Below are 26,698 nucleotides of genomic sequence, written 5' to 3'. Positions count from 1 at the left end.
GCACAGACAGCTTTCAGGGCAATGAAAATACTCTGTGTGATATCGTAGTGATAGGTACGTGTGATGATACATTTGTCCGAACCCATAGAATGTACAAGAGTGAACCCTGATGGAAACGTTGGGTGATCATGAAGTGTCAGTTTAGGTCCATTGGTTGTAACGAGTGTCCCACGCTGGTGGAAGATGATGATAACAAGGGTTGTGTGTCCGGGGAGGGGGAATATGGGAAATCTCTGTTCGCTCCTCTCAATTTTGCCATGAACCTAAAACTTCTCTTTTAAAAGCACTTAACTTTCTTTTAAAAATAATTTTGTTTATTTATTTCTGGCTGTGCTGGGTCTTTGTTGCTGCAAGGGTTTTTCTCTAGTTGCGGAGAGTGGGGGCTACTCTCTCGCTGTGGTGGGCAGGCTTCTCATTGTGGTGGCTTATCCTATTGCAGAGCATGGGCTCCCGGGCACGCAGGCTTCAGTAGCTACAGCACGTGGGCTCCGTGGTTATGGTTCCTGGGCTTCAGAGCACAGGCTCAATAGCTATGGTGCAGGGGCTTTGTTGCCCTGCAGCATTTGGGGTCTTCCTGGATCAGGGAGCAAACCCATGTCTCCTGCATTGGCGAGCAGACTCTTCACCGCTGAGCCACCAGGGAAGCTCTAAAACTTCTCTTAAAAAACAGTCTTTAAAAAAAATTGCCAGAAAGCAGCCAAAGTGACTTTAATGTTTTAAAATGTGATTTTTAAGCCATGAAAGGAGAGCTGCTCTGTTGGGAGATAAGAGGCGGAGGCCATGACTGGATTTGCCTTTGGAGCAGCCCCTTAGGATGGAAAGACTGGCAGGGGAGACTGGGACAGGGGACGGGTGGGGACAGACCAGTGGGCATCCAGAGCTCTGAGGGGTGGATCCTGTCGGGAGGCAGCAGGTGGGATGATGGGGCCTGGTGGCTGCAGCAGAAGCAGGGAGGAACTGGCGTGTTAATTAGCAGATGCTGGGTGCCCCTACCTGCTTGGCCCTGTGCTGCCTGTTTCACATCTGATCCTCATCCGAACTTGTCAGCCACCTTGGCTGATCAGCCTGGGTAGTTCCGATGACAAAGCTGGGGCCTGGTGAGTCTGAGGGTGTTCCAGGATCACCTCTACTAAGCAGCAGGTGTTAGTCACTCAGTCATGTCTGATTCTTTACAAATCCATGGACTGTAGCCTGCCAGACTCCTCTGCCCGTGGTATTCTCCAGGCAAGTATACTGGAGTGGGTAACCATTCCCTTCTCCGGGGGATTTTCCTGACCCAGGGATCAAACTCAGGTCTCCTGCATTGCAGGTGGATTCTTTATTGTCTGAGCCACCAGGGAAGCCCCCATGTCCAAACTCAGAGTGGGTGGAATCAACAGGTCTCAGTGATTGTCTCAGAACGTGGGGGCAGGAGTAGGGTGGGAGAGATGTCTCCACCCTCCCTCTCATGTAGGTCCTAGCCCCAGAGTTCTCTTACCCAAAGACCCCCACCACCCCTGCACAGTTTCCCCATCTACAACTGACCCATCTTGGAAAGAGCATTAAGCTTGGAGTCCCGGGTCTGAGGGCAGGACCTGACCTCAGCCCTCCTTGCTGGTTGCCTTTCCTTCTCAGAATGTCAGTGTCCTCAGAAGAATGCAGATGTCAATTTCATTGTGAGAATGAAAGAAAAGCATGTAAAAGAAGCCAATGCCAAACCCAGCACCCAGGATAATGAGGGGTCATTCCATGCCCTTAGATAATGTTGGGTTTGCCTAAATTTGTGGAGTTACAAGTTGGGTCATATAGTTGGACTTTAAAAAAAAAATGTAATTCTCACCCATTGAATTTGTCGGTACTACTGTGTAGCCTCTTGCCCCCAACAGCACTGGGGTACGTCCTGTGTTGGGGTCGTTAACAGGCCATCTCTGCAGACAGCTCTGAAGCCCTTTCAGGTGAGACTGGTCGCTCTGTCCTGGTGAGTGCTCTCAGACAACTCATCCTAGAAACATCATCTCTTCTCACACGTAAACTTTCCTTTGCATCTTGACAGTGGCTGCAAGCTGATAAAACTGCCCCTTTGATGGCCATGTGCACCTCATCATTTTCTCTTGGCTTTCTCTTTCAGTTGTGGCTGTTTATGTGAAGCAGTCCTGGTGGGCCACTGAAGATGTACTAAGAACCTCCAATCCTTCAAGAGAAGGTCTGATGAAGGTGAGGCATTGCAAATTTAAGTGGATATTGTGATTGTAAGTGTTTGTAAAGGTCAGCATACTTATTCTCATGTTAGTAAGTTAGTCTACCCCTGTGGATTCGTTTTATAGGACTGCTCTAACAAAGTGCCAGCAGACTGGGTGGTTTAAACAACAGACATGTGTTATTTCCCAGTCCCAGAGGCTGGAAGTCCAAAAGCACAGTGTTGGTGGGGCTGGTTTCTTCCAAGGCTGGTGAGGGAATCTGTTCCAGGCGTGTCTCCTAACTTCAGCTTTCCTTGGCTTCTCAGCAGTGCTCTCCCTGTATCTTCCCACCCTCATCCCTCTGTCCCTGTCTGGCTCTGTCCAAATTCCCCCTCTCTATATGGACACCTGTCATGTTGGATTAGGGCCCACCCTAATGACCTCATCTTGATGCAGTCAAGACCCTTTTTCCAAATAAATCACATTCACAGCACTGGGGGTTAGGACTTTAATATCTTTTTGGTGGGCACTGTTCCATATATAACACCCCACCTTCAAGAAAAATAGTGTTAATGGCTATATGTAACAGATATCTGTCTATTGGTAAATCTCTCTCGCCTTCTTGAGTGGCCTCTCCTGTCTTAATTCTGAAACATTAATCCACATCATCTCTCTAGTGTGTAGGGAAGTTTTATTACATTCCAGTAGATTTATTGGTGCTTTTTGGAGAAGGCAATGGCACCCCACTCCAGTACTCTTGCCTGGAAAACTCCATGGATGGAGGAGCCTGGTAGGCTGCGGTCCACGGGGTCACTAAGAGTCAGACATGACTGAGCAACTTCACTTTCACTTTTCACTTTCATGCATTGGAGAAGGAAATGGCAACCCACTCCAGTGTTATTGCCTGGAGAGTCCCAGGGATGGAGAAGCCTGATAGGGCTGCCATCTATGGGGTCGCACAGAGTCGGACACGATTGAAGCGACTTAGCAGCAGCATGAGTTAGACACTGTGCTAGATGCTAGCCTGTGTATTACCTAGACTTTTGACAGAGATTATCTGACTTCAAAATCTTTAAGGTATTTGCTTTGTAGACAAAGAAGTTGAAGCTGAGCCACATAGCTAGTAAGTAATTTAACTGGACACAACTCTAGCCTCTCTGATGGCAGGCCTGGTGGGCTTTGAGGTGCTGTGGCTTTATAGAGACTGAGGATGGCAAGGGTAAAGTTTCCCTGTGGCTAAGGATGTTCAGCATCTTTTCATGTACTTTTTGTCCATTTTGGGGAAAGTAGCTATTAAAATCCTTGGCCCGCTTTTTAATTGGATTGACTTTTTACTGTTGAGTTGTAAGAGTTTTTCCATATTATAGATGCAAGCTCTTATTGCATATATTGTTAGCAAATATTTCTCCCCTTTCTATGGGTTATCTTTTTCAAGTATGTTTCAAGGTTATCACTTCCACCAGCTTTGTTGAGGTATAAGGTGGCACAAATGGTAAAGAAACTGCCTGCCAATACAGGAGACGTAAGAGACATGGGTTCAATCCCTGGGCTGGGAAGATCCCCTGGAGACGGGCATGGCAACTCACTCCAGTATTCTTGCCTGGAGAATCCCATGGACAGAGGAGCCTGACGGGCTACGGTCCACAGGGTCACAAAGAGTCAGACATGACTGAAGTGACTTAGCACACATGCATGCAATTGACATATAACACTGTGGAAGTTAAAGGAGGGCTCAATGGTAGAGAATTGCCTGCCAAGACGTGGATTCAGTAGTTGGGTCTGGAAGATCCCCTGGAGGAGGAAATGGCAACCCACTCCAGTATTCTGGCCTGGGAAATCCCATGGAAAGAGGAGCCTGGTGGGCTACAGTCTATGGAGTCGCAAAAGAGTCATATACGACTTAGCGAGTAAAGAACAAGTTTAAGGTGCTCAGTCTTGCTTTGATACACTGATACACTGCAAAATGATGACCACCACAGTGTTAGTTAAACCTGCATCACATCACCTAATTGCCATTTCTTTTTGTGTGGTGACCTATGCTCTTGGCAACTTTCAAGTATATAATTACAGGTATCATTAGCTACAATCAGCATGCTGTGTATTAGACCCCCAGAACTTTTCCATCTTATTATTGGAAGTTTGAACCTACTGATCATCTTTCCCTTTTCCCCACGCCCAGACCCTGGCAACCACCACTTGGCCTCTGTTGCTGTGAGGTTGGCCGTTTAATGTTACATGTATAGGTGAGGCCACACACTGTTTGTTTTCCCCCTTATTTCATTCAGCACCATGCCCTCAAGTTCCATCCATATTGTCACAAATGGCAGACGTTTTCAGGTCTGTTTTTAATTGATTTGATAGATATTATTTTGAAAAGGGCTTTCTTCCAGTAAATTAATGGTGGCTGGAGGTTCAGCAAATAAGCATGATGTACTCAGTGAGGCTGCCTGACATAGCTGTGTGTGTCACTGGCCATAGATGAAGCAGGTGGCATGAGCGACTGGGTGGTCTAAATTCCAGGAAGAGTCTGGTTTGCTCTTTAAATATACATACATATATATATATATATATATATAGTTTTTTTTCCCAGAGCAAGAGTGGTAACTTCCTTTGTGTATCCATTCTAAATTTAGACCAGGAAAGCCCTCACATTTTCTGAAAATGTGGCTAATGCTGTGAACAGAAACTGAGTGTTAATTCCACTTAATGAACCAGGTTGTAAAGATCTGTCTGCCCCATCTGTGTGTGGGGATAGTTTTCCTCTCAATTTATAGAACACGGGGTCTTGACTTCTTTCCTTTTAATTGCATTCTATTTCTTAGCCAGCTCTTCACAAATTACCAAACCAAACTGAAACCCAGCTTCCTTAGTGTTCTTTCTGTGAACATCATTAGTGGCCCTAATTGAGGGATTAGAACTGGATCTTAGTTTTTTTGTTTTCAGAAATGTCTCTAAGTCAGAATCACATGTCACACATTCCCCTCCCACCCCCATAATGAAATTGGACAAATTAAGTGCATTTTCTTTTTTTCCTTTTTTCTCCTGCCAGGTTTTGATTGGTTATTTCCCTTCTGCCAGATGCAATCTGTTTTTCTCTTCTGGCTTTCCTCTGAACTTTTTGGTTTTATAAGTTGAAAAATATAACCTCCCACATCACACGCGTCGGGTTTCGTGATGAACTAGTTATTCTTAAAGTCAGAACTTGATTTGGCTGCTACTGTCTGAAATACAAAATTGGGGTGGCTTCTCAGAGTTAAGCTGGTGCAGCTTTTGCAAATCTTTTTCTCATCTAAGATTTGGCTCCAGATGAAGGTGAAATAGTTTGCATTCTGGGCCAATTAATAAGTTTATTGGGACTAAGCACTTCATGCCATTTGTTAGAGGGCCGCAAGCTGATTTATTTTTATTACTGAAGCATCTGAAAAACATACAAGTGTTTGAGAGACCACTGAGGCAGTCTTCTCCCTTGACTTGTGGAAGAAACAAACTGAAACGAACTGTGAGTTGCTGAAGCTCTCCCAGCAAATCTAAGTCGAGAAGCCACAACCACAAATGATGATGATGATGATAAATACTTAAGGGTCAAGTATTAAATATAAAGGGCTTCCCTGGTGGCTCAGCAGTAAAAGAATCTGTCTGCAATCCAGGAGACTCAGGTTCGATCCCTGAGTAGGGAAGATCCTCTGGAGAAGGAAATGGAAAACCACTCCAGTAATCTTGCCTGGAGAATCCCATGGACAGAGCCTGGTGGGTTACAGTCCATAGTGTCACAAAGAGTTGGACACGACTGAAGTGACTGAGCACAGCACACATTAAATATAAAACCAAGCATCATATTTATGTCAAACTTACGGACTTCGCATGTGGCACAGTGGTAAAGAAAATGCCTGCAATGCAGGAGAAGTGATGGTCAGGAAGATCCCCTGAAGGAGGGCATGGCAACCCACTCCAGTATTCTTGCCTGGAAAATCCTATGGACAGAGGAGCCTGGTGAGCTACAGTCCAGGGGGCTGCAAAGAGTCGGACACAACTGAGCATGCACGCAGCAGCAGTTCCCTCTCCCAGAGCCCTAATGGATGAAAATGCAGAAGGGAGCAGCCTTCTGGGCTGCAGCGGGTCCACTGGCCTGGGGCTCAGAAGTCCTGGTCTGGGGTTTCAGACCTGGCCTGCCTTTGGCAGAGCCCTCATCCAACTGTCTTAAGTCCTCTTGTGAACGAGGCAGTGAAATCAATAAATGTAACTGCTTACCCTCTTTGAGCTTCAGTTTCCTCACCTGTAAACCAGGATTTCCCTCGTGGCTGGTAAGAATCAAATGGTAGCATGTGGGTGGCAGTCTCAGCCCAGGCATTAATAATACTCTTGCTGATTTCATCGTGGTGCATACGAAGGGGTGATAAACACCCAGGCCCTTAGGCTGTCATATGGGAATGTTGTCTGAGTAAAATCTAATAATACTGTCATTGTGTCACTGGCTGTTTGGTTTTACCTCAAGTGCCACATTTTAGCGGAGAAGGCAATGGTACCCCACTCCAGTACTCTTGCCTGGAAAATCCCATGGACAGATGAGCCTGGTGGACTGCAGTCTATGGGGTCGCTAGGAGTCAGACACGACTGAAGTGACTTAGCAGCAGCAGCAGCAGCCACATTTTAGTGGTTTCTTGTAGTTGTCCAGAGGGCTGAATTTATACTGTATCTGGGCTCAGTCACATAGAATGGGGATTGATTAGTTATGTCTGCTGTGGGTGCAGGAGGCCTTCCTTTGTACCACCTGTGCCAGCCGTGAAATTAAGACGCTTGTTCTTTGGAAGAAAAGCTATATCTAACCTAGACAGCATATTAAAAAGCAGAGACATTACTTTGCCAACAAAGGTCCATATAGTCAAAGCTATGGTTTTTCCAGTAGTCATGTATGGATGTGAGAGTTGGACCATAAAGAAGGCTGAGTGCCAAAGAATTGATGCTTTTGAGCTGAGGAGTTGGATAAGACTCTTGAGATCCCTTGGACTGCAAGGAGATCCAACCAGTCCATCCTAAAGGAAGTCAACCCTGAATATCCATTAGAAGGACTGATGCTGAAGCTGAAGCTCCAATACTTTGGCCAGCTGATACAAAGAACTGACTCATTAGGAAAGACCCTGATGCTGGGAAAGATTGAAGGCAGGAGAAGAAGGGGACGACAGAGGATGAGATGGTTGGATGGCATCACCGACTCAACGGACATGAGTTTGAGCAACCTCTTGGAGTTGGTGATGGACAGGGAAGCCTGGCATGCTGCAGTTGCTCGGACACGACCGAGCAACTGAACTGTGCCAGCCGTGAGCTATATGAATGCAGCAAATGCTGAAAGGCAGGAACAGGAAGTCATTTTGACTTGTTAACGATGAAGCCCTTTTGTGGGCCTGACCTTGACCACAGTACAGTTCCTCAATTGTCGTGACATTGCAATGGGTGAGAGATGGTTCCATATGTAGCCTTAGGATGGGCTGGGCCTCGAGTTCCAGTAACTCTGTGGGGTTGAGACACTGGTATGTGCTCAAAATCTGTCACAAGTCATTGAAAATCAGTTGATCTTGGTGTAGCAACTGCACACCAGTAATGACCCTCTATTATTTACCTTCCTTCCGAGCATCAGAATTCTGGAGCTGTTGTTAAAGATATGGCAGATTGGGTTTCTCTCTGGACACATCCAGTGTTTCTGCTGAAATGGCTTGCCTGGAAGTCACCTCCTGTTTCACTGATATGTGACTGATTATTCTCTGTCCCCTCACACTCCACGTCTGTGGCCCTGGAGACCAAGGGGGCCTTTCTGGCCCTCCTCCCTGCTCCTGGAGGCCAGGGTGGGTGTGAGAGGCCAGGGTTGAGAAAACCTCCGTGAGAAACTATGATCCCCAGTTTTGATCTCAAGCACGAGAAGAATTGCGTGGTGGGGGAGCCCACACCTGGCCCCCGGCGTGTGGGTTGATTCCAAGCATCGAATTTATTGTGTCTGACTTTCCCTACTTGTCTCACTTAGATGTTCTTTTTGTTTTTCCTTCAAAGGTTCAGTCATTTGGGGAAAGGATTGTGCTTTTCATTCTGAACGTCGTTATTTTTGGAAGACTAGAAAGGAATTTGGATGATGATGACATGTTTTTTTTACCTCACTCTGTGAAGGAGGAGGCTAAGATTCTGTGGCGAGATGGAGCAGCTGTTGGATTTTACACAACCAAAAGGAAAGGTGAGGACCGTGCGGCCACGTGGGGCCACCACCCCTTCAGGCTTGCGGGGAGGCTCCGGGTGCCTGCCTGCTCGGAGGACGCCCTGAGCACAGACGTTCCTTGGAGAGAATCTTCTGGCGCGAGAAGTGTCACTAGTTCAGCTGTCATGTAAATAAGCCCGAGGTATGGATTTCGTTTTCACCACGTTTCTCGTTTTACTGGCAAAGAGGAGGAAGATCCATTAGGGCCCTTGGGTTCCCAGATAGTGCCACGTCCCCTGTAAGATGGTTGTTGCCGTTAATGGTTGTAAAATGACTGTGCAAGCACAATGCTATTCCTTTCTTTTCTTTAATGTTACCAGTTTGCTGTCAGGAAAAACACCATCGCTAATAGCTGACATGTGGTGCAAAGGCACACTGGATGCCAAGATTTATAGACATTACCTCAGAAAAGAGGGAGGTCGGCCACGATAGCGAGGTTAGGGTAAAGTCCTGGGACTTATATTTAGGGGAGGTGAGGAGCAGGGTGTGTGAAACTTGTGCTATTTTGTCTAAGGGATCACGCTCTTCTTTAACATTGCTTTCTTTAATAGTTTCTTTGAAAGTTCTGTCAACATCTCTGACTCAGCTGGTCAAGCCCTATTGTTTAATTCTTACAAAGTTCTGGATTTTAGCAAAAACAAAATTTCCAAGTACATCACCACAGATATGCTATTGTCTTAGTTAAGTGTTTTTCCCTGGGGATACAAAAGCTACTATTGTGGTTTTGAGCTGCGTTCACATGGGTATCTGTTCCACGTGTCCAGGATGGAATAGATCGGCCTTTCTCACTTTTTCCCTTCCCTCGGTGTGGTGTGAGACAACTTGTGTCTCACACAAACCAGTCGTGTAGGTCATTATTTGTCAGAGTCAGTCATCGAGGCAGAGGCACTGTGTCTGTCAGCTCCTGGGGCATTGAGAGCCGTTTGTCCTTCGATTTTGATGTCCTGCTTCACTCCTTGGGTGGCCGTGTTCTTTAGACATTCATTTATAAACCAAGGGATCTGGAGAATCCTCAAAGAGGAAGTATTTTGGTAATTCCTCTTTCTCGGGCAACCCATTTGTTGTCATCTTCTACCAAATGGCTTATCTTCAGTTTGTGGCAAAATCCTTTGTGCTATAAATGTCCTACTAACAGTAACAAAAACTGTTAATAGATTTGGACTTGATGTGTGAGCCACGGTTTAGGGGCAGAAAGAGCTTGGCCTTGGTCTTGTCCAGTGCGGCTGTTGCTGCTGGTCTCCATGATATCCCAGACTTTGTTCCAAGAGAATCAAGCAGAGGTTGGGTGTGATGTCTCATTCATCTCAAGACAGACCCAGAACTATGGCAGGGAAGGAGGATATTAAGCTGTTGAATTGAGGCAGATCAGACTCAGTGCTTGGATTTCTGCCTCCTCTTCGTTTCTCATGAATTCTACAAATCTGATGATTCTACAAATCCCAAATCTCTGCTTGGGATTCCTTGGTGGCTCACACGATAAAGAATCTGCCTGCAATGCGGGAGACCTGGGTTTCATCCCTTGGTTAGGAAGATCCCCTGGAGAAGGAAATGGCAACCCACTCCGGTATTCTTGCCTGGAGAATTCCATGAACAGAGGAGCCTGATGGGCTACAGTCCATGGTGTTGCAAAGAGTCAGACACGACTGAGTGACTAATAGTTTCACATTCACTTTCGCTGAAGCTGCTTACTAGGTCTCGTTTTCACCCATGACCCATGAACTGATTTTTTTAAGTGGCAATTGACTGTTAGTCACCCAAAAACTGAGTTTAAAAAGTATCAAATGAATAGAAAATTAAGTAAATAAAAAGTATTTTTCTGACAATTAAAAACTTTTTTTTTTTGTACTGCTTATTTCTGGATTAGCTTGTTTTTTGGAGAGCCAGAATAAAAGTATTTCTATGGAATAGTTACATAGACTTTGCTATCATCAGTGTTTGAGAGCTCCAGTCACTTCACATGCTTGCTTGTCCTCGGTGTTATATTGTTAATTCTAGTCATTCTGCAATTTGGTATCTGATATCTAATTTTGATTTTAATTTGCATTTTCCTAATGGTATTATCATGTTTTCATGTGCTTTTCTGATGGTCATATATCTTCTTTGGTGAAGTTTCTGTTCAGATATTTTTGCCTATTTTTTTATTGGGTTGTTTGTTTTCTTATTAATATTACTGAGCATTGAATATTCTTTATATGTTATAGCTCTCTGTTCTTAATCAGATATATTTTGAAAACATTTTCATTTTGGCATAATTTTTTCAGAGCGCAGAAGTTTTAAATTTTAGTGCAACCTAATTTATCATTTACCAAATTTCATTATAATTCAGCTCAAAGTATTTTCCAATTTACTTTATGATTTTTACGATTTCTTTAAAAGTAAGTTTTTAATTTCCAGATATTTGTGAGCACTTCCAGATGTTTTCTTTTTTGTTGATTTTTAATTTAATTCTGTTGCAATAAGATAATATAGTCTTAACATTTTAATATTTTTGAAACCTATTGAGAGTTGTTTTATAGTCCTGTATGGGGTTTATCTTGGTATATACTCCATATGGACTCGAAAGAGTGGGTGTATTTTGCAGGTATTGGGTTTCACGTTTTGAAGTGTTAGTTAGATTAAGGTGATTGATACTGTCATTCAATATTCTTGCTAATATATTTACCTGATTGTAAATATACAATCAGGGAAGTATGTTAAGTATGTAAATATACAATCAGGGAATATACTGAGGGAAGTATGTTAAGGTATTTGTGATTGTGGATTCACCTCTTTCTTCTTTTAGTTCTGTCTGTATTTTGTGTATTTTGTACTTCATGTATTTTGGAATTTTGTCATTAATCACATCTAAATTATAACTGCTATATTTGTCTGATGTGTTGACCATTCCGTCATTATGAAGTGGCCCTCCACTTGTCTTTGGTGATATCTCTTGTTAGCCCTCCACTTGTCTTCAGTGATATCTCTTGTTATGAAACTTATTTTCTCTGCTATTACTACAGCCACTTCATCTTCTTGCTTACTGTTTGCATAGAATATATTCTTCCTAGCCTTTTACTTTTAATCATTTATGTCTTTATATTTAAAGCATGTGTTTTGTTGACAGCATAAAATTGGGTCTTAGATTTTAAATCTAGTTTTAATAATCTCTGTCTTTTGATTGGAATATTAGTCTATTTCCATTTAATTATTGATATGGTTGCACTTAGATCTTCTCTGTTGCAATTTGTTTTATGTCTTCTGTTTCTTTTTGTTTTTCTCTGTTCTTCTTTTCCTGTCTTATTTTGTTTTAATCAGATATTTTTTACTGTTTCATTTTAATTTCTTTCTTGGCATTCTAGCTTTATATTTTTGTACTTTTAAAAGTTGTTGCTCTAGAGATTACATATGCATCTTAAACTTAGATTAACTTAGAGTGAATATTGAATTACTTCAGGTAAAATATAGAAACCTTGCAATAGTTTATTTTTATGTACCTATTATTTCATAGTGCTATTGTTGTGTTGGTAAATTAGATGTTTGTTATAAACTTGTTGCTACTGACTTATAAATTTTAATTTAGATAGTTATATCTTTTAAAGGTGTAAAGAAAAAATATATAATTTAGAAATGTTTATCCAGATATTTACCATTAAAATTTTTTTGTATAGGTTCCAGTTGCCCTTCAGGCTAGAGTTCTTCCTTTAAAATTTCTTGTAGGGAGTTGATGGCAATAAAGTCTCTGAAGTTTTGTTTATTGAAAATGTCTTTATTTAACTTATGTATTTGAAGTGTTGTTTATCCAGTTATAGAATAGTTAGTGATACCTTTTTTCCTTCAGAAATTGAATATATTGTTCCAGTATCTTCTGGCTTTCATAGTCTTTGGTGAGAAGTCCGCAATTAATTTATTGTTGTTCTTCACACATAAAATGGCATTTTTCTCTGAATGCTTTCAAGTCTTTCTCTTTAGCTTTTTTGCAGTTTAACTGTGATTTTCCTAGGAGTGATTTTATTTTCATTTATCTTTTTGGGGCTTTGTTGAGCTTTTTGAATCCAGTTTCCTACCAAATTTGGGAAGATTTTGGAGATTAGTTCTTCAAATTTTTATGCTCTTTTCTTTATCTGGGATCCCAGTTATATGTATGTTGGGGTGCTTCATATTGTCTTGTAGTCTCTGAAATTTTGTTCATTTTTATTCAAACATTTCCCTCTTTTTTGGTTGGATAATTTCTGTTGATCTGTATTCAAGTTTATCTGCCATCTCCAAACTGTCATTGAGCCTATTTAAAGATTTCAGTTATTATAGGTTTGACCTGTATAATTTCTATTATGTATAGTTTCGATTTCTCTGTTGAGATTCTCTATTTATTCATTGAGCATATCTTTCCCTTTAATTTAAAGAATTACTTTAATTCTTTGAACATATTTGTAAAGTCATTTTGAGTTCTTTGTCTGCCAAATCCAACATCTGGACCTATTTAAAATCAGTTATATCAGAGTGACATCAGCAACATGGTGGAATAAAAAGCTCCCCTTCGGTCTACACCCAGTAAAGCATTTGCAGTTCAGCAAAAGTGCCTCTGCTCAACACACCAGTATGGTGGAAAATTCTGCGTCTGTACATTTAAAGCTGGGTGGACTCGAATGCAGAGGGAAGGCAGAGCTAGGGAGCAGCAGCCTGGCTCTCTGGCTGTGGGAGCTGAGCCGGTCGTCCAGAGAACAGATAGCAACAGGGGGTGAGGGAAAGCAGCCCTGGCCTCTGAGGTGCCAGTCCAATCCTGATCTTTCTTGCCAGTGTCCTCCCCTGTGGCAGCAGAGTCTGCAGCTCAGGGATGCTGGGCACCAGGGGCGAGAGCACAGCCAGTGACACTGGGAGCAGGAAGGCCTCAGTGGCCCCTGGAGACACAAGAAGCAATAAGGAGGAGACAGAGCCACTCCTCCGACAGAAGTGGGAGAGGATAGAATGGACCAATTCGCAGGTGTAATTGGAGGCAGCAGGTAAGGAAAACCATAAACTTGTGCTATTGCGCCACCTACTGGAAAACAAAAGACCGAATTTCTGCCCTGTTGAATCAGAATCAAGCAGAAAGATACTGCTTCAGATGTAATGACAGGAACAACACATCAAGCGCCAAGTGAAGAACCAAAGTAACACCATACCACAAAAGGAAAATGACATTTCTCCAGAAGCCAAATTTAAAGTCATGGAATATCACAATTTAACTGACAAAAAATTCAAAAGAGGTGTCATGAAGAAATTCATAGAGCAACAAGAAAACTCAGAAAGGCAGTTCAATGAGCTCAGTAATAAAATTAGTGATCAGAAGTAATACGCTACTAAAGACTCTAAAAAGAATCAAGCAGAAATTCTGGAGCTGAAGAACTCAATAAATGAGATAAAGAATGCATTAGAAAGCACTGGAAATATTTCAGACCATATGGAAGAGAGAAATAGTGTGTTCAAAGACAGAAATCTATAAATGAAGCAAGTATTATAGGAAAGAGAAATAAGACATAAAAAATGAGGACATTCTATGAGAGCTATCCAGCTTCATGGGAAGGGTAAACATGAGGGTAATGTGTATCCCAAAAGGACAGGAGAGGGATAAGGGAGCAGAGAGATTCCTTAAAGAAATCAAAGCTGAGAAGTTCTCAAACCTCAGAAGAAATTGGGTATACAAGTCCTTGAAACTAAGAGAACACCTAATTGCCTCAATGCGAAAAGAGCTTCTTTAAGACAAACTATCTTAAAACTATCAAAAATCAATGACAAAGAATTAATTTTAAAGGCAGGCCAGGGATGAGGGGATGATGATAAAAAGTGCCTCTGCTCCAGAAACACCCACAGAGGCTATCAGCAGATTTCTCAGCAAGAAGTCTATAGGCCAGGAAGGAGGAGAATGATATTTGAAAGATAAAAAATGTCACCTGAAAATACTTTATCCAGAAATATTATCACTCAGATATAAAGGTGAAATAAAGACTTCCTGAGATAAATAAAAACTGAGGGAGTTCACCAACACTGCTAAGTCACCTCAGTCGTGTCCTACTCTGTGCAACCCCATAGACGGCAGCCCACCAGGCTCCCCCATCTCTGGGATTCTCCAGGCAAGAATACTGGAGTGGGTTGCCATTTCCTTCTCCAATGCATGAAAGTGAAAAGGGAAAGTGAAGTTGCTCAGTCGTGTCCGACTCTTTGCGACCCCATGGACTGCAGCCTAACAGGCTCCTCCATCCATCGGATTTTCCAGGCAAGAGTACTGGAATGGGGTGCCATTGCCTTCTCCGTCACCAACACTAGACATGCCTTATAGGAAATGTTGAAGGAGTTTTTCTACCAGAACCAAAAGGGTAAAAGGACAGAAAACTAAGTTGATAAATATGAATAGAATCAGAAAATTATAACTGTTTATCAGAATCAGTTTTAATTTATTATAGCATAAAGGTTAAAGGGATAATTTGAAAAAAACAAAAATAGAAAAGGAGAAGCGGGGAAAGGACAAGAACCCTATACGTAAATGAAGATAAGATGCTATCCGCAGAAAAAGGATTATCTATGAGATGTTTTATACAAACCTCATGGTAACCACAACACATAAATCTAGAACAGAGGCATGAAACATAAAAAAGGAGGAAACTGTGAAAAAATATCATAGGAAACCACAAAACCAAGATGACAGGCTGGAACACAAAGAAAAAGAAACCAGCAATGATACAGAGAAACCAGCAACAAAAGATGAAATGGCAATGCTAAGTCCTCATTCATCAATAATTACCCTAAATGTGAATGGAGTGAAATCACCCCTCAGAAGACACAGAGTGCCTGGGTGGATTAAAAAACAAGAACCAATTTGTTACTGGAGATTCCAGGAGACTCATTTCAGCCCTAAAAATAAACATAGGCTAAGAGTGAAGGGTTGGAAGATGATGTTCCAAGGAAATGGCCCCCAAAAGAAAGTGGGTGAAGCCATACTCATAGCAGACAGAATAGACTTAAAGTCAAAAAATTTACCAAGAGACCAAAATGGATGGTATGTAAAAATAAAGGGATGGGGGGCGGCAATTTATCAAGAAAACATCATACTGTCATAGTGGTTGATACACACAACACACACACACACACACACACACATATTCGTTTAACATAAGGGCACCCAAATATATATAATTGTTAACAGACCTAAAGGGAGAAATTGACAGCAACACAATAATAGTGGGGGACTTCAACATCTCTTTTACATCCATGGCTAAATCATCCAGACAAAAAAATCCACAAGGAAACTGGGCCTTAAGTGAAACATTAGACCAGATGGATTGGATAGATTTGTACAGAACATTCCATCCAAATGAGGCAGAATGCACATTCTTCTCAAGCGCTCTTGGAACTTTTTCAAGGGTAGGCCATAAGTTGGGACACAAAACAAATCTCACAACATTTAAGAAGACTGAAATCATATCAAGCATCTTTTCTGATCACAATGGTATGGGATGAAACTAAAAGTCAACTACAAGAACAAAGCTGGAAAAATCACAGATATGTGGAGACTGAGCAAAGTGTTACGGAGTGACTGTTAAGTCAATGAAGAGGAGAAATACAAAATCACCTGAAGATTAAAGTAAGATGAAAAGACAGCATACCAAAATTTACAAGATGTGGCAAAAATGATACTAAGAGGGAAGTTTATAGCAAAACAGGCCTACTTCAAGGTGCAATAAGAATCCTAGTGAACAATCTGAACGTACACTGAAAGGTAGCAAAACAGGCCTACTTCAAGATGCAATAAGAATCCTAGTGAACAATCTGAACGTACACTGAAAGGTAGCGAAACAGGCCTACTTCAAGATGCAATAAGAATCCTAGTGAACAATCTGAACGTACACTGAAAGGAACTAGAAGAAAAAGAACAAAGAAATGCCAGTCAGTAGAAGGAAAGAAGCAGTAAAATCAGAAATGAAAGAGGAGAAATAACAATGTACACCACAGAAACACCAAGGCTTACAAGAGAAGATTATGAACAGCTGTATGCCAACAAATTGGACAGCCTAGAAGAAATGCACGGATTCTTAGAACTGAACAACTGTCCAAGGCTGAATCATGAATAAATTAAAAATCGGAATAGACTGATCACTAGTACAGAGATTGAAACAGTAGTCAGAAGCTCCCAGCAAACAGAAGTCCAGAACCAGGCAGCTTCACAGGTGAATTCTACCAAATAGTCAAAGCTTTAAGTCCTGTCTTGCCCAAACTCTTCCAAAGTATGTAATAGAAGGGAATGCTTTCTAACTCATTTCGCAAGGACAGCACCACCCTAATACAAAAATCAAAGACAACACACGTGTATACGCACACACAGAGTGATGAACATACTTCAGTATCTCTGATTAACATAGTTGTAAAAATCCTCAACAAAATATTAGCAAAGAAAATCCAATAATACATTAAAAGGTTTGTGTACCATGATCAAATGGGATTTGTTCCAGAGGCGCAAGAACGGTTCAATGTAGGGACTTTTCTGGTAGTCGAGTGGTTAAGAATCCACCTTCCCATTCAAGGGACACACGTTCAATCCTTGGTTGAGGAACTAAGAGCCCACATGCCATGGGGCAACTAAGCCTGTGTGCCACAGCTAAGGCTCAGTACAGTCAAAAATAAATAAGTAAATATTAAAAAAATGGTTCAATATATGCAGATCAGTCAGCATGATGCAGAACATAAAAAAATTGAAGGATAAAAAACATACAATTATCTCTGTAGACGTAGAAAATCAGTTGATAAGATTAAACATCCTCTTATGATAAAAATTCTCAATAAAGTGATGTAGAAGGAACATCAGTTCAGTTCAGTTCAGTCGCTCAGTCGTGTCCAACTCTTTGTGACCCCATGGACTGCAGCATGCCAGGCCTCCCTGTCCATCACTAACTCCTGGAGTTTACTCAGACTCATGTCCATTGAGTTGGTGATGCTATCAACCATCTCATCCTCTGTCAGCCCCTTCTCCTCCCACCTTCAATCTTTCCCAGCATCAGGGTCTTTTCCAGTGAGTCAGTTCTTCACATCAGGTGGCCAAAGTATTGGAATTTCAGCTTTAGCATCAGTCCTTCCAAAGAATATTCAGGACTGACTTCCTTTAGGATGACTGGTTTGATCTCCTTGCAGTCCAAGGGAATCTCAAGAGTCTTCTCCAACAACACAGTTCAAAAGCATCAATTCTTCAGGGCTCAGCTTTCTTTACAGTCCAACTCTCACATCCATGCATACCTACTGGAAAAACCATAGCTTTGACTATATGGACCTTTGTTGGCAAAGTAATGTCTCTGCTTTTTAATATGCTGTCTAGGTTGGTTATAACTTTCCTTCCAAGGAGTAAGCGTCTTTTAATTTCATGGCTGCAGTCAACATCTGCAGTGATTTTGGAACCCCCCAAAATAAAGTCTGTCACTGTTCCCACTGTTTACCCATCTATTTGCCATGAAATGATAGGATCAGATGCCATGATCTCACTTTTCTGAAAGTTGAGTTTTAAGCCAACTTTTTCACTTTCCTTTTTCACTTTCATCAAGAGGCTCTTTAGTTCTTCTTCACTTTCTGCCCTAAGGGTGGTGTCATTAGCATATCTGAAGTTGTTGATATTTCTCCTGGGAATCTTGATTGCCGGGACATACATAAACATAATATAGGTCATATTTGGTAATCTTACAGCCAATATCACACTCAGTCATGAAAAACTGAAAGCTCTCTCTTGAAAATCAGGAACAAGACCAGAACAAGACTCTTGCCACTCTTATTTAACATAGTATTGGAAGTCCTAGCAAGGGCAATTAGGCAAGAAATAGAAATAAAAGGTATCCATTTCAGAAAAGAAGTAAAACTCTTTGTGGATGACATGATTTTATATTAATATATAGAAAACTCTTAAGATTCTACCAAAGAACTATTAGCCATAATCAGTGAATACAGTGAAGTTGGAAGGTATAAATTTAGCATACAAAAATGTGCTATGTTTCTATGCTAACAATGAGCTAGCAGAAAGAAAAATTAAGAAAACAATTCTACTTATAATTGCCACAAAAAGATCAAATACCTTGGAATAAATTTGACCTGGAAGTAAAAGACCTGAAATGGAAGAAGATACAAATAAATGGAAAGATATTCTGTGCTCATGAATTGGAAGAGTTAACATGGTTAAAATGTCCATATGACCTAAAGCAATCTACAGATTTAGTGCAATCCCTATCAAAATACCAAGAATATTTTTCACAGAAATTAAACAAACAAAAAAAAAAACTAGAATTTATATGGAACCACAAAAGACTTGAAATAGACAAAGCAATCCCGAGAAAAAGGACAAAGCTGGAGAGACCACACTTTCTGATTACACACTCTGTTTACAAAGTATAGCAATTAAAACAGCATGGTATTTGCAGAAAAACGTATATAGGTCAATGGAATGGAATTGAGAACCCAGACATAAACTCACACATATAAAATCTATTAAGTTATAACAAAAGGGCAAAGAACATACAATGAGGAAAGGATTGTTTCTTCAGTAAGTGGTGCTGGGGACAGCCAAGATGGAAATAGGTGAAATTACACACTCTCTCACCCTATACCCCAAAATCAACTCAAAATGGATTAAAGACCTGAATGAAAGACCTGAAACTATAAAACTTCTAGAATAAAATATAGGCAGCACACTGTTTGGCTTTGATCTTAGCAATCCCTGTCTAGATATGTCTCCTTGGGCAAGAGAAATAGCCGCAAAAGAGATCATCAACAAAATGAGAAGATTACCTACTAAATGGGAGAAGACACTTGTAAATGTACATATTATAAGGTGTTAATATACAAAATATATAAAGAAGTCATATAATTCAACCACCGAAAAATAACTTGGTTGTAAAAAATGGACAGAATATCTGAAATAGACTTTTTTCCTACGGAAGACATACAGATGGCCAACAGGCATATGAAAAGATGTTTGACATCACTAATTATTAGGAAATGCACATCAGAACCACAATGAGATATTACTTCATGCCTGTTGGAATAGCTGTTATCAAAAAGGCAAGAAATAGCAAGTGTTGGCAAGGATGTGGAAAAAAGGAGACCTTCGTATGCTCCCAAATACTGTTGGTAGGACTGTAAATTGGTGTAGCCACTATAGAAAACAGTTGGGAGATTACTGAAAAATTCAGAATAGAACTATTCTGTGTCCTATATCTGAGTATCTCAGCTGTCCTATATCTGAGTATTCAAAGAATATGAGAAGATGGCGGAGGAGTAGGATGGGGAGAACACTTTCTCCCCCACAAATTCATCAAAAGAACATTTAAACGCTGAGTAAATTCCACAAAACAAATTCTGAATGCCGGCAGAGGACATCAGGCACCCAGAAAAGCAACCCACGTCTTTGAAAGGAGGTAGGAAAAAATATAAAAGACAAAAAAAGAGACAAAAGAGGGAGGGATGGAGTTCCGTCCCGGGAAGGGAGTCTTAAAAAGAGAGAAGTTTCCAAACACCAGGAAATCTCACTGCAGAATCTGTGCCGAGCCTTGGAAGCACAGAGGGCAACATAACAGGGAGGAAAAATAAATAATTAAAACCCGCAGATTGCAAGCCCTACGGTAACTCCCCCAGCGGAGAAGCAGCACAGACGCCTGCACGCGCCATTAGCAAGCGGGGGCTGGGCAGGGAGGTGCAGCACGGGCTGCATCGCTTAGAGTAAGAATCTGGCCTGAATACCCTGAGCACTATCTGAGCGAAATAATTTGGGCTAGCAAACCAGACTGTGGGATATCTACCACGCGAAAAGCCAGCCCTAACCTAAGACACCGCCAGGCCTGCGCACGGAACAAAGGACTGAACAGAGATAGCCGGCTGCAGACCATCCCCCTCCGGTGACAGGCAGCCAGAGCCGGAAGGGGGCAATCGCAGCCCCAGAGAGACATTATCTATAAAACTGTAAGCAGGCTTCATTGCTAACTAAAACTTCTTGGGGGTCTGGACGGTCAACATCTGCCTGAGAAGGTGTACCGGTGCACACCTAGATAACCAAGCGGCAGGGAGGCGATAAGTCGCAGCAATTGCGCTTGCCAAACACCTCATCACCTGAGCTGCTCTGACCGGGAAGGGCACAAAACGCAGGCCCAACCGAGTCTGCGCCTCTGAGGACTACCCGAGTGCCTGAACTTCAGCGGCTTGCACCTGGGAGGTGCATGCAGCCCAGGGCCGGCCACGGATGGTTCCCAGCGGAGCAACCTAAAGCCTAAGCAGTGTGGGCAGGGAGGCTACACGTGCAGTGAGCGGGGGCAGACTCAGTGTGGCTGAGGCACTGCGAGCACGCGCCAGTGTTATTTGTTTGCAGCGTCCCTCCCTCCCCACAGCGTGACTGAACAAGTGAGCCTAAAAAAAAAAAAAAAAAGTGTCCACCACCGTCCCCTTTGTGTCAGGGCAGAAACCAGACACTGAAGAAACCAGCAAACAGAAGAAGCTATAACAGAGGGAACCGCCTTGGAAGCTACAGGCAATAGATTAAACCTTGTGGTTAGTACTGACTACATAGGAAGGGGCCTATAGATCTTGAGAAATATAAGTCAGACCAAGGAACTAGCCGAAAATGAACTGACCCCACAATACCCACAACAAAACCAGAGAAAGTCCTAGATATATTTTTACTATTTTTACAATCATTCTTTCTTTCTTTCTTTTTTAATTTTTAAAAAAATTTTAAGTCCTCTATTATTCCTTTAATTTTCACTTTTATAACCTACTATTACTTTGCAAAAAAAAAAAGACTTTTTTTAAAGCAAACTTCATATATATATTTTTTATAATTTTGGTGACCTTGTTTTTTTTTTTTTTTTTCTTCTTTTCTTTAACATTGTATTTTTGAAATTCCAATCTCTACTCTAGATTTTTAATTTTAGCTTTTTGGTATTGGTTATCAATTTTGTACCTATATTTTTTTAAATAATTTTTGTGACTTCTTTTTTCCCTCTATTTCTTTCTCTTCTTCTTTTATATAACATTGTATGTATGAAATTCCAAACTCTACTCTAGATTTTTGATTTATGCTTTTTGGTATTTGTTATCAATTTTGTACCTATATTTTCTTTATAATTTTTGCGACTTTGTTTTTTTTTTTTTCTCTCTCTTTCTTTTTCTTCTTCTTTTTTTTAACAATGTATTTTTGAAATTCCAAACTCTACTTTAGATTTTTAACTTTTGCTTTTTGGTATTTGTTATCAATTTTGTACCTATATTTTCTTTATAATTTTTGCAACTTTGGTTTTGTTTGTTTCTTTTTCTCTCTTTCTTTTCCTTCTTCTTTTCTTTAACACTGTATTTTTGAAATTCTAAACTCTACTCTAGATTTTTAATTTTTGCTTTTATGTATTTGTTACCAATTTTGTACCTTTAAGAACCCAGTCTTCAGTACCCATTTTTCACTAGGAAGCAAGATTACTGGCTTGACTGCTCTCTCTCCCTTTGGACTCTCCTTTTTCTCCATCAGGTCGCCTGTGTCTCCTCCCTAACCCCTCTCTACTCTACCCAACTCTGTGAATTTCTGTGTGTTCCAGATGGTGGAGAACACTTAGGGAACTGATTACTGGCTGGATCTGTCTCCTTCCTTTTCATTCCCCCCTTTTATCCTCCTGGCTACCTCTGTCTCCTCCCTCCTTCTTCTCTTCTCTGTATAACTCTGTGAACATCTCTGAGTGGTCCAGTTGTGGAGTGCACATAAGGAAGTGATTACTGGCTAGCCCACTCTCTCCTCTATTGATTCCACCTCATCTCATTCAGGTCACCTCTAACTCCCTCCTCCCTCTTCTCCATGTAACGCTGTGAACCTCTCTGGGTGACCCTCACGGTGGAGAAACTTTTCATCTTTAACGTAGATGTTTTATCAATGGTGCTGTATAGAAGGAGAAGTTTTGAAACTACTGTAAAAATAAGACCGATAACTAGAAGCAGGAGGCTTAAGTCCAAACCCTGACTCCAGGGAACTCCTGACTCCAGGGAATAGTAATTGACAGGAGCTCATCAAACGCCTCCATACCTACACTGAAACCAAGCACCACACAAGGGCCAACAAGTTCCAGGGCAAGACATACCAAGCAAATTCTCCAGCAACACAGGAACACAGCCCTGAGCTCCAAGATACAGGCTGCCCAAAGTCACCCCAAAACCATAGACATCTCATAACTCATTACTGGACACTTCAATGCACTCCAAAGAGAAGAAATACAGCTCCACCCACCAGAACACTGACACAAGCTTCCCTAACCAAGAAACCTTGACAAACCACCTGTACAAACCCACACACAGCAAGGAAACACCACAATAAAGAGAACTCCACAAACTGCCAGAATACAGAAAGGACACCCCAAACTCAGCAATTTAAACAAGATGAAGAGACAGAGGAATACCCAGCAGATAAAGGAACAGGATAAATGCCCACCAAACCAAACAAAAGAGGAAGAGATAGGGAATCTACCTGATAAAGAATTCCAAATAATGATAGTGAAATTGATCCAAAATCTTGAAATCAAAATGGAATCACAGATAAATAGCCTGGAGACAAGGATTGAGAAGATGCAAGAAAGGTTTAATAAGGACCTAGAAGAAATAAAAAAGAGTCAATATATAATGAATAATGCAATAAATGAAATAAAAAACACTCTGGAGGCAACAAATAGTAGAATAACAGAGGCAGAAGATAGGATTAGTGAATTAGAAGATAGAATGGTAGAAATAAATGAATCAGAGAGGAAAAAAGAAAAACGAATTAAAAGAAATGAGGACAATCTCAGAGACCTCCAGGATAATATTAAACGCTACAACATTTGAATCATAGGGGTCCCAGAAGAAGAAGACAAAAAGAAAGACCATGAGAAAATACTTGAGGAGATAATAGTGGAAAACTTCCCTAAAATGGGGAAGGAAATAATCACTCAAGTCCAAGAAACCCAGAGAGTCCCAAACAGGATAAACCCAAGGCAAAACACCCCAAGACACATATTAATCAAATTAACAAAGATCAAACACAAAGAACAAATACTAAAAGCAGCAAGGGAAAAACAACAAATAACACACAAGGGAATTCCCATAAGGATAACAGCTGATCTTTCAATAGAAATTCTTCAAGCCAGGAGGGAATGGCAAGACATACTTAAAGTGATGAAAGAAAATAACCTACAGCCCAGATTATCGTACCCAGCAAGGATCTCATTCAAATATGAAGGAGAAATCAAAAGCTTTACAGGCAAGCAAAAGCTGAGAGAATTCAGCACCACCAAACCAGCTCTCCAACAAATACTAAAGGATGTTCTCTAGACAGGAAACACAAAAAGGGTGTATAAATTCAAACCCAAAACAATAAAGTAAATGGCAACGGGATCATACTTATCAATAATTACCTTAAACATAAATGTGTTGAATTGCCCCAACCAAAAGACAAAGACTGGCTGAATGGATACAAAAGCAAGACCCCTACATATGTTGTCTACAGGAGACCCACCTCAAAACAGGGGACACATACAGATTGAAAGTGAAGGGCTGGAAAAAGATTTTCCATGCAAATAGGGACCAAAAGAAAGCAGGAGTAGCAATATTCATATCAGATAAAATAGACTTTAAAACAAAGGCTGTGAAAAGAGACAAAGATGGTCACTACATAATGATCAAAGGATCAATCCAAGAAGAAGATATAACAATTATAAATATATATGCACCCAACACGGGAGCACCACAATATGTAAGACAAATGCTAACAAGTATGAAAGGAGAAATTAACAATAACACAATAATAGTGGGAGACTTTAATACCCCACTCACACTTATGGATAGATCAACTAAACAGAAAATTTAACAAGGAAACACAAACTTTAAATGATACAATAGACCAGTTAGACCTAATTGATATCTATAGGACATTTCATCCCAAAACAATGAATTTCACCTTTTTCTCAAGTGCACATGGAACGTTCTCCAGGATAGATCACATCCTGGGCCATAAATCTAGCCTTGGTAAATTCAAAAAAATTGAAATCATTCCAAGCATCTTTTCTGACCACAATGCAGTAAGATTAGATCTCAATTACAGGAGAAAAACTATTAAAAATTCCAACATATGGAGGCTGAACAACACGCTGCTGAATAACCAACAAATCACAGAAGAAATCAAAAAAGAAATCAAAATTTGCATAGAAACGAATGAAAATGAAAACACAACAACCCAAAACTGTGGGACACTGTAAAAGCAGTCCTAAGAGGAAAGTTCATAGCAATACAGGCATACCTCAAGAAACAAGAAAAAAGTCAAATAAATAACCTAACTCTACACCTAAAGCAACTAGAAAAGGAAGAAATGAAGAACCCCAGGGTCAGTAGAAGGAAAGAAATCTTAAAAATTAGGGCAGAAATAAATGCAAAAGAAACAAAAGAGACCATAGCAAAAATCAACAAAGCCAAAAGCTGGTTCTTTGAAAGGATAAATAAAATTGACACACCATTAGCCAGACTCATCAAGAAACAAAGGGAGAAAAATCAAATCAATAAAATTAGAAAGGAAAATGGAGAGATCACAACAGACAACACAGAAATACAAAGGATCATAAGAGACTACTATCAACAATTATATGCCAATAAAATGGACAACATGGAAGAAATGGACAAATTCTTAGAAAAGTAAAACTTTCCAAAACTGGACCAGGAAGAAATGGAAAATCTTAACAGACCCATCACAAGCATGGAAATTGAAACTGTAATTAAAAAATCTTCCAGCAAACAAAAGCCCAGGTCCAGACGGCTTCACAGCTGAATTCTACCAAAAATTTAGAGAAGAGCTAACACCTATCCTACTCAAACTCTTCCAGAAAATTGCAGAGGAAGGTAAACTTCCAAACTCATTCTATGAGGCCACCATAACCCTAATACCAAAACCTGACAAAGATCCCACAAAAAAAGAAAACTACAGGCCAATATCACTGATGAACATAGATGCAAAAATCCTTAACAAAATTCTAGCAATCAGAATCCAACAACACATTAAAAAGATCATACGCCATGACCAAGTGGGCTTTATCCCAGGGATGCAAGGATTCTTCAATATCTGCAAATCAATCAATGTAATACACCACATTAACAAATTGAGAAATAAAAACCATATGATTATCTCAATAGATGCAGAGAAAGCCTTTGACAAAATTCAACATCCATTTATGATAAAAACTCTCCAGAAAGCAGGAATAGAAGGAACATACCTCAACATAATAAAAGCTATATATGAAAAACCCACAGCAAACATTATCCTCAATGGTGAAAAATTGAAAGCATTTCCTCTAAAGTCAGGAACAAGACAAGGGTGCCCACTTTCACCATTACTATTCAACATAGTTTTGGAAGTTTTGGCCACAGCAATCAGAGCAGAAAAAGATATAAAAGGAATCCAAATTGGAAAAGAAGTAAAACTCTCACTGTTTGTAGATGACATGATCCTCTACATAGAAAACCCTAAAGACTCCACCAGAAAATTACTAGAACTAATCAATGATTATAGTAAAGTTGCAGGATATAAAATCAACACACAGAAATCCCTTGCATTCCTATACACTAATAATGAGAAAACAGAAAGAGAAATTAAGGAAACAATTCCATTCACCATTGCAACGGAAAGCATAAAATACTTAGGAATATATCTACCTAGAGAAACTAAAGACCTATATACAGAAAACTATAAAACACTGGTGAAAGAAATCAAAGAGGACACTAATAGATCGAGAAATATACCATGTTCATGTATTGGAAGAATCAATATAGTGAAAATGAGTATACTACCCAAAGCAATTTATAGATTCAATGCAATCCCTATCAAGCTACCAACAGTATTCTTCACAGAGCTAGAACAAATAATTTCACAGTTTGTATGGAAATACAAAAAACCTCGAATAGCCAAAGCTATCTTGAGAAAGAAGAATGGAACTGGAGGAATCAACCTACCTGACTTCAGGCTCTACTACGAAGCCACAGTCATCAAGACAGTATGGTACTGGCACAAAGACAGAAATATAGATCAATGGAACAAAATAGAAAGCCCAGAGATAAATCCACGCACATATGGACACCTTATCTTTGACAAAGGAGACAAGAATATACAATAGATTAAAGACAATCTCTTTAACAAGTGGTGCTGGGAAAACTGGTCAACCACTTGTAAAAGAATGAAACTAGAGCACTTTCTAACACCATACACAAAAATAAACTCAAAGTGGATTAAGGATCTAAATGTAAGACCAGAAACTATAAAACTCCTAGAGGAGAACAT

General features: G+C 40.5%; 1 protein-coding gene across 2 annotated transcripts in view; it reads left to right on the top strand.

Annotated features, from left to right (window-relative positions):
* The window catches only part of LOC147349807 (protein FAM169B-like), a 97,287-nt gene that overhangs the window by 42,074 nt on the left and 28,515 nt on the right, over nucleotides 1-26,698 (top strand). For both annotated transcript variants that reach the window (XM_086365378.1, XM_086365377.1), the window contains exons 4-5: nucleotides 2,108-2,193; nucleotides 8,196-8,373. In XM_086365378.1, coding sequence (XP_086221504.1) covers nucleotides 2,108-2,193; nucleotides 8,196-8,373 — 264 coding nt within the window. The remainder of the gene's footprint in view (nucleotides 1-2,107; nucleotides 2,194-8,195; nucleotides 8,374-26,698) is intronic.

The sequence above is a fragment of the Bos grunniens genome, chromosome 21 (assembly GCF_055505025.1).
Source record: "Bos grunniens cultivar Pamir isolate PY7600 chromosome 21, Bosgru_T2T1.0, whole genome shotgun sequence".
Lineage (NCBI taxonomy): Eukaryota > Metazoa > Chordata > Mammalia > Artiodactyla > Bovidae > Bos > Bos grunniens.
Note: the sequence above shows the minus strand (reverse complement) of the source record. Positions and strands in the feature narration are given on the sequence as shown.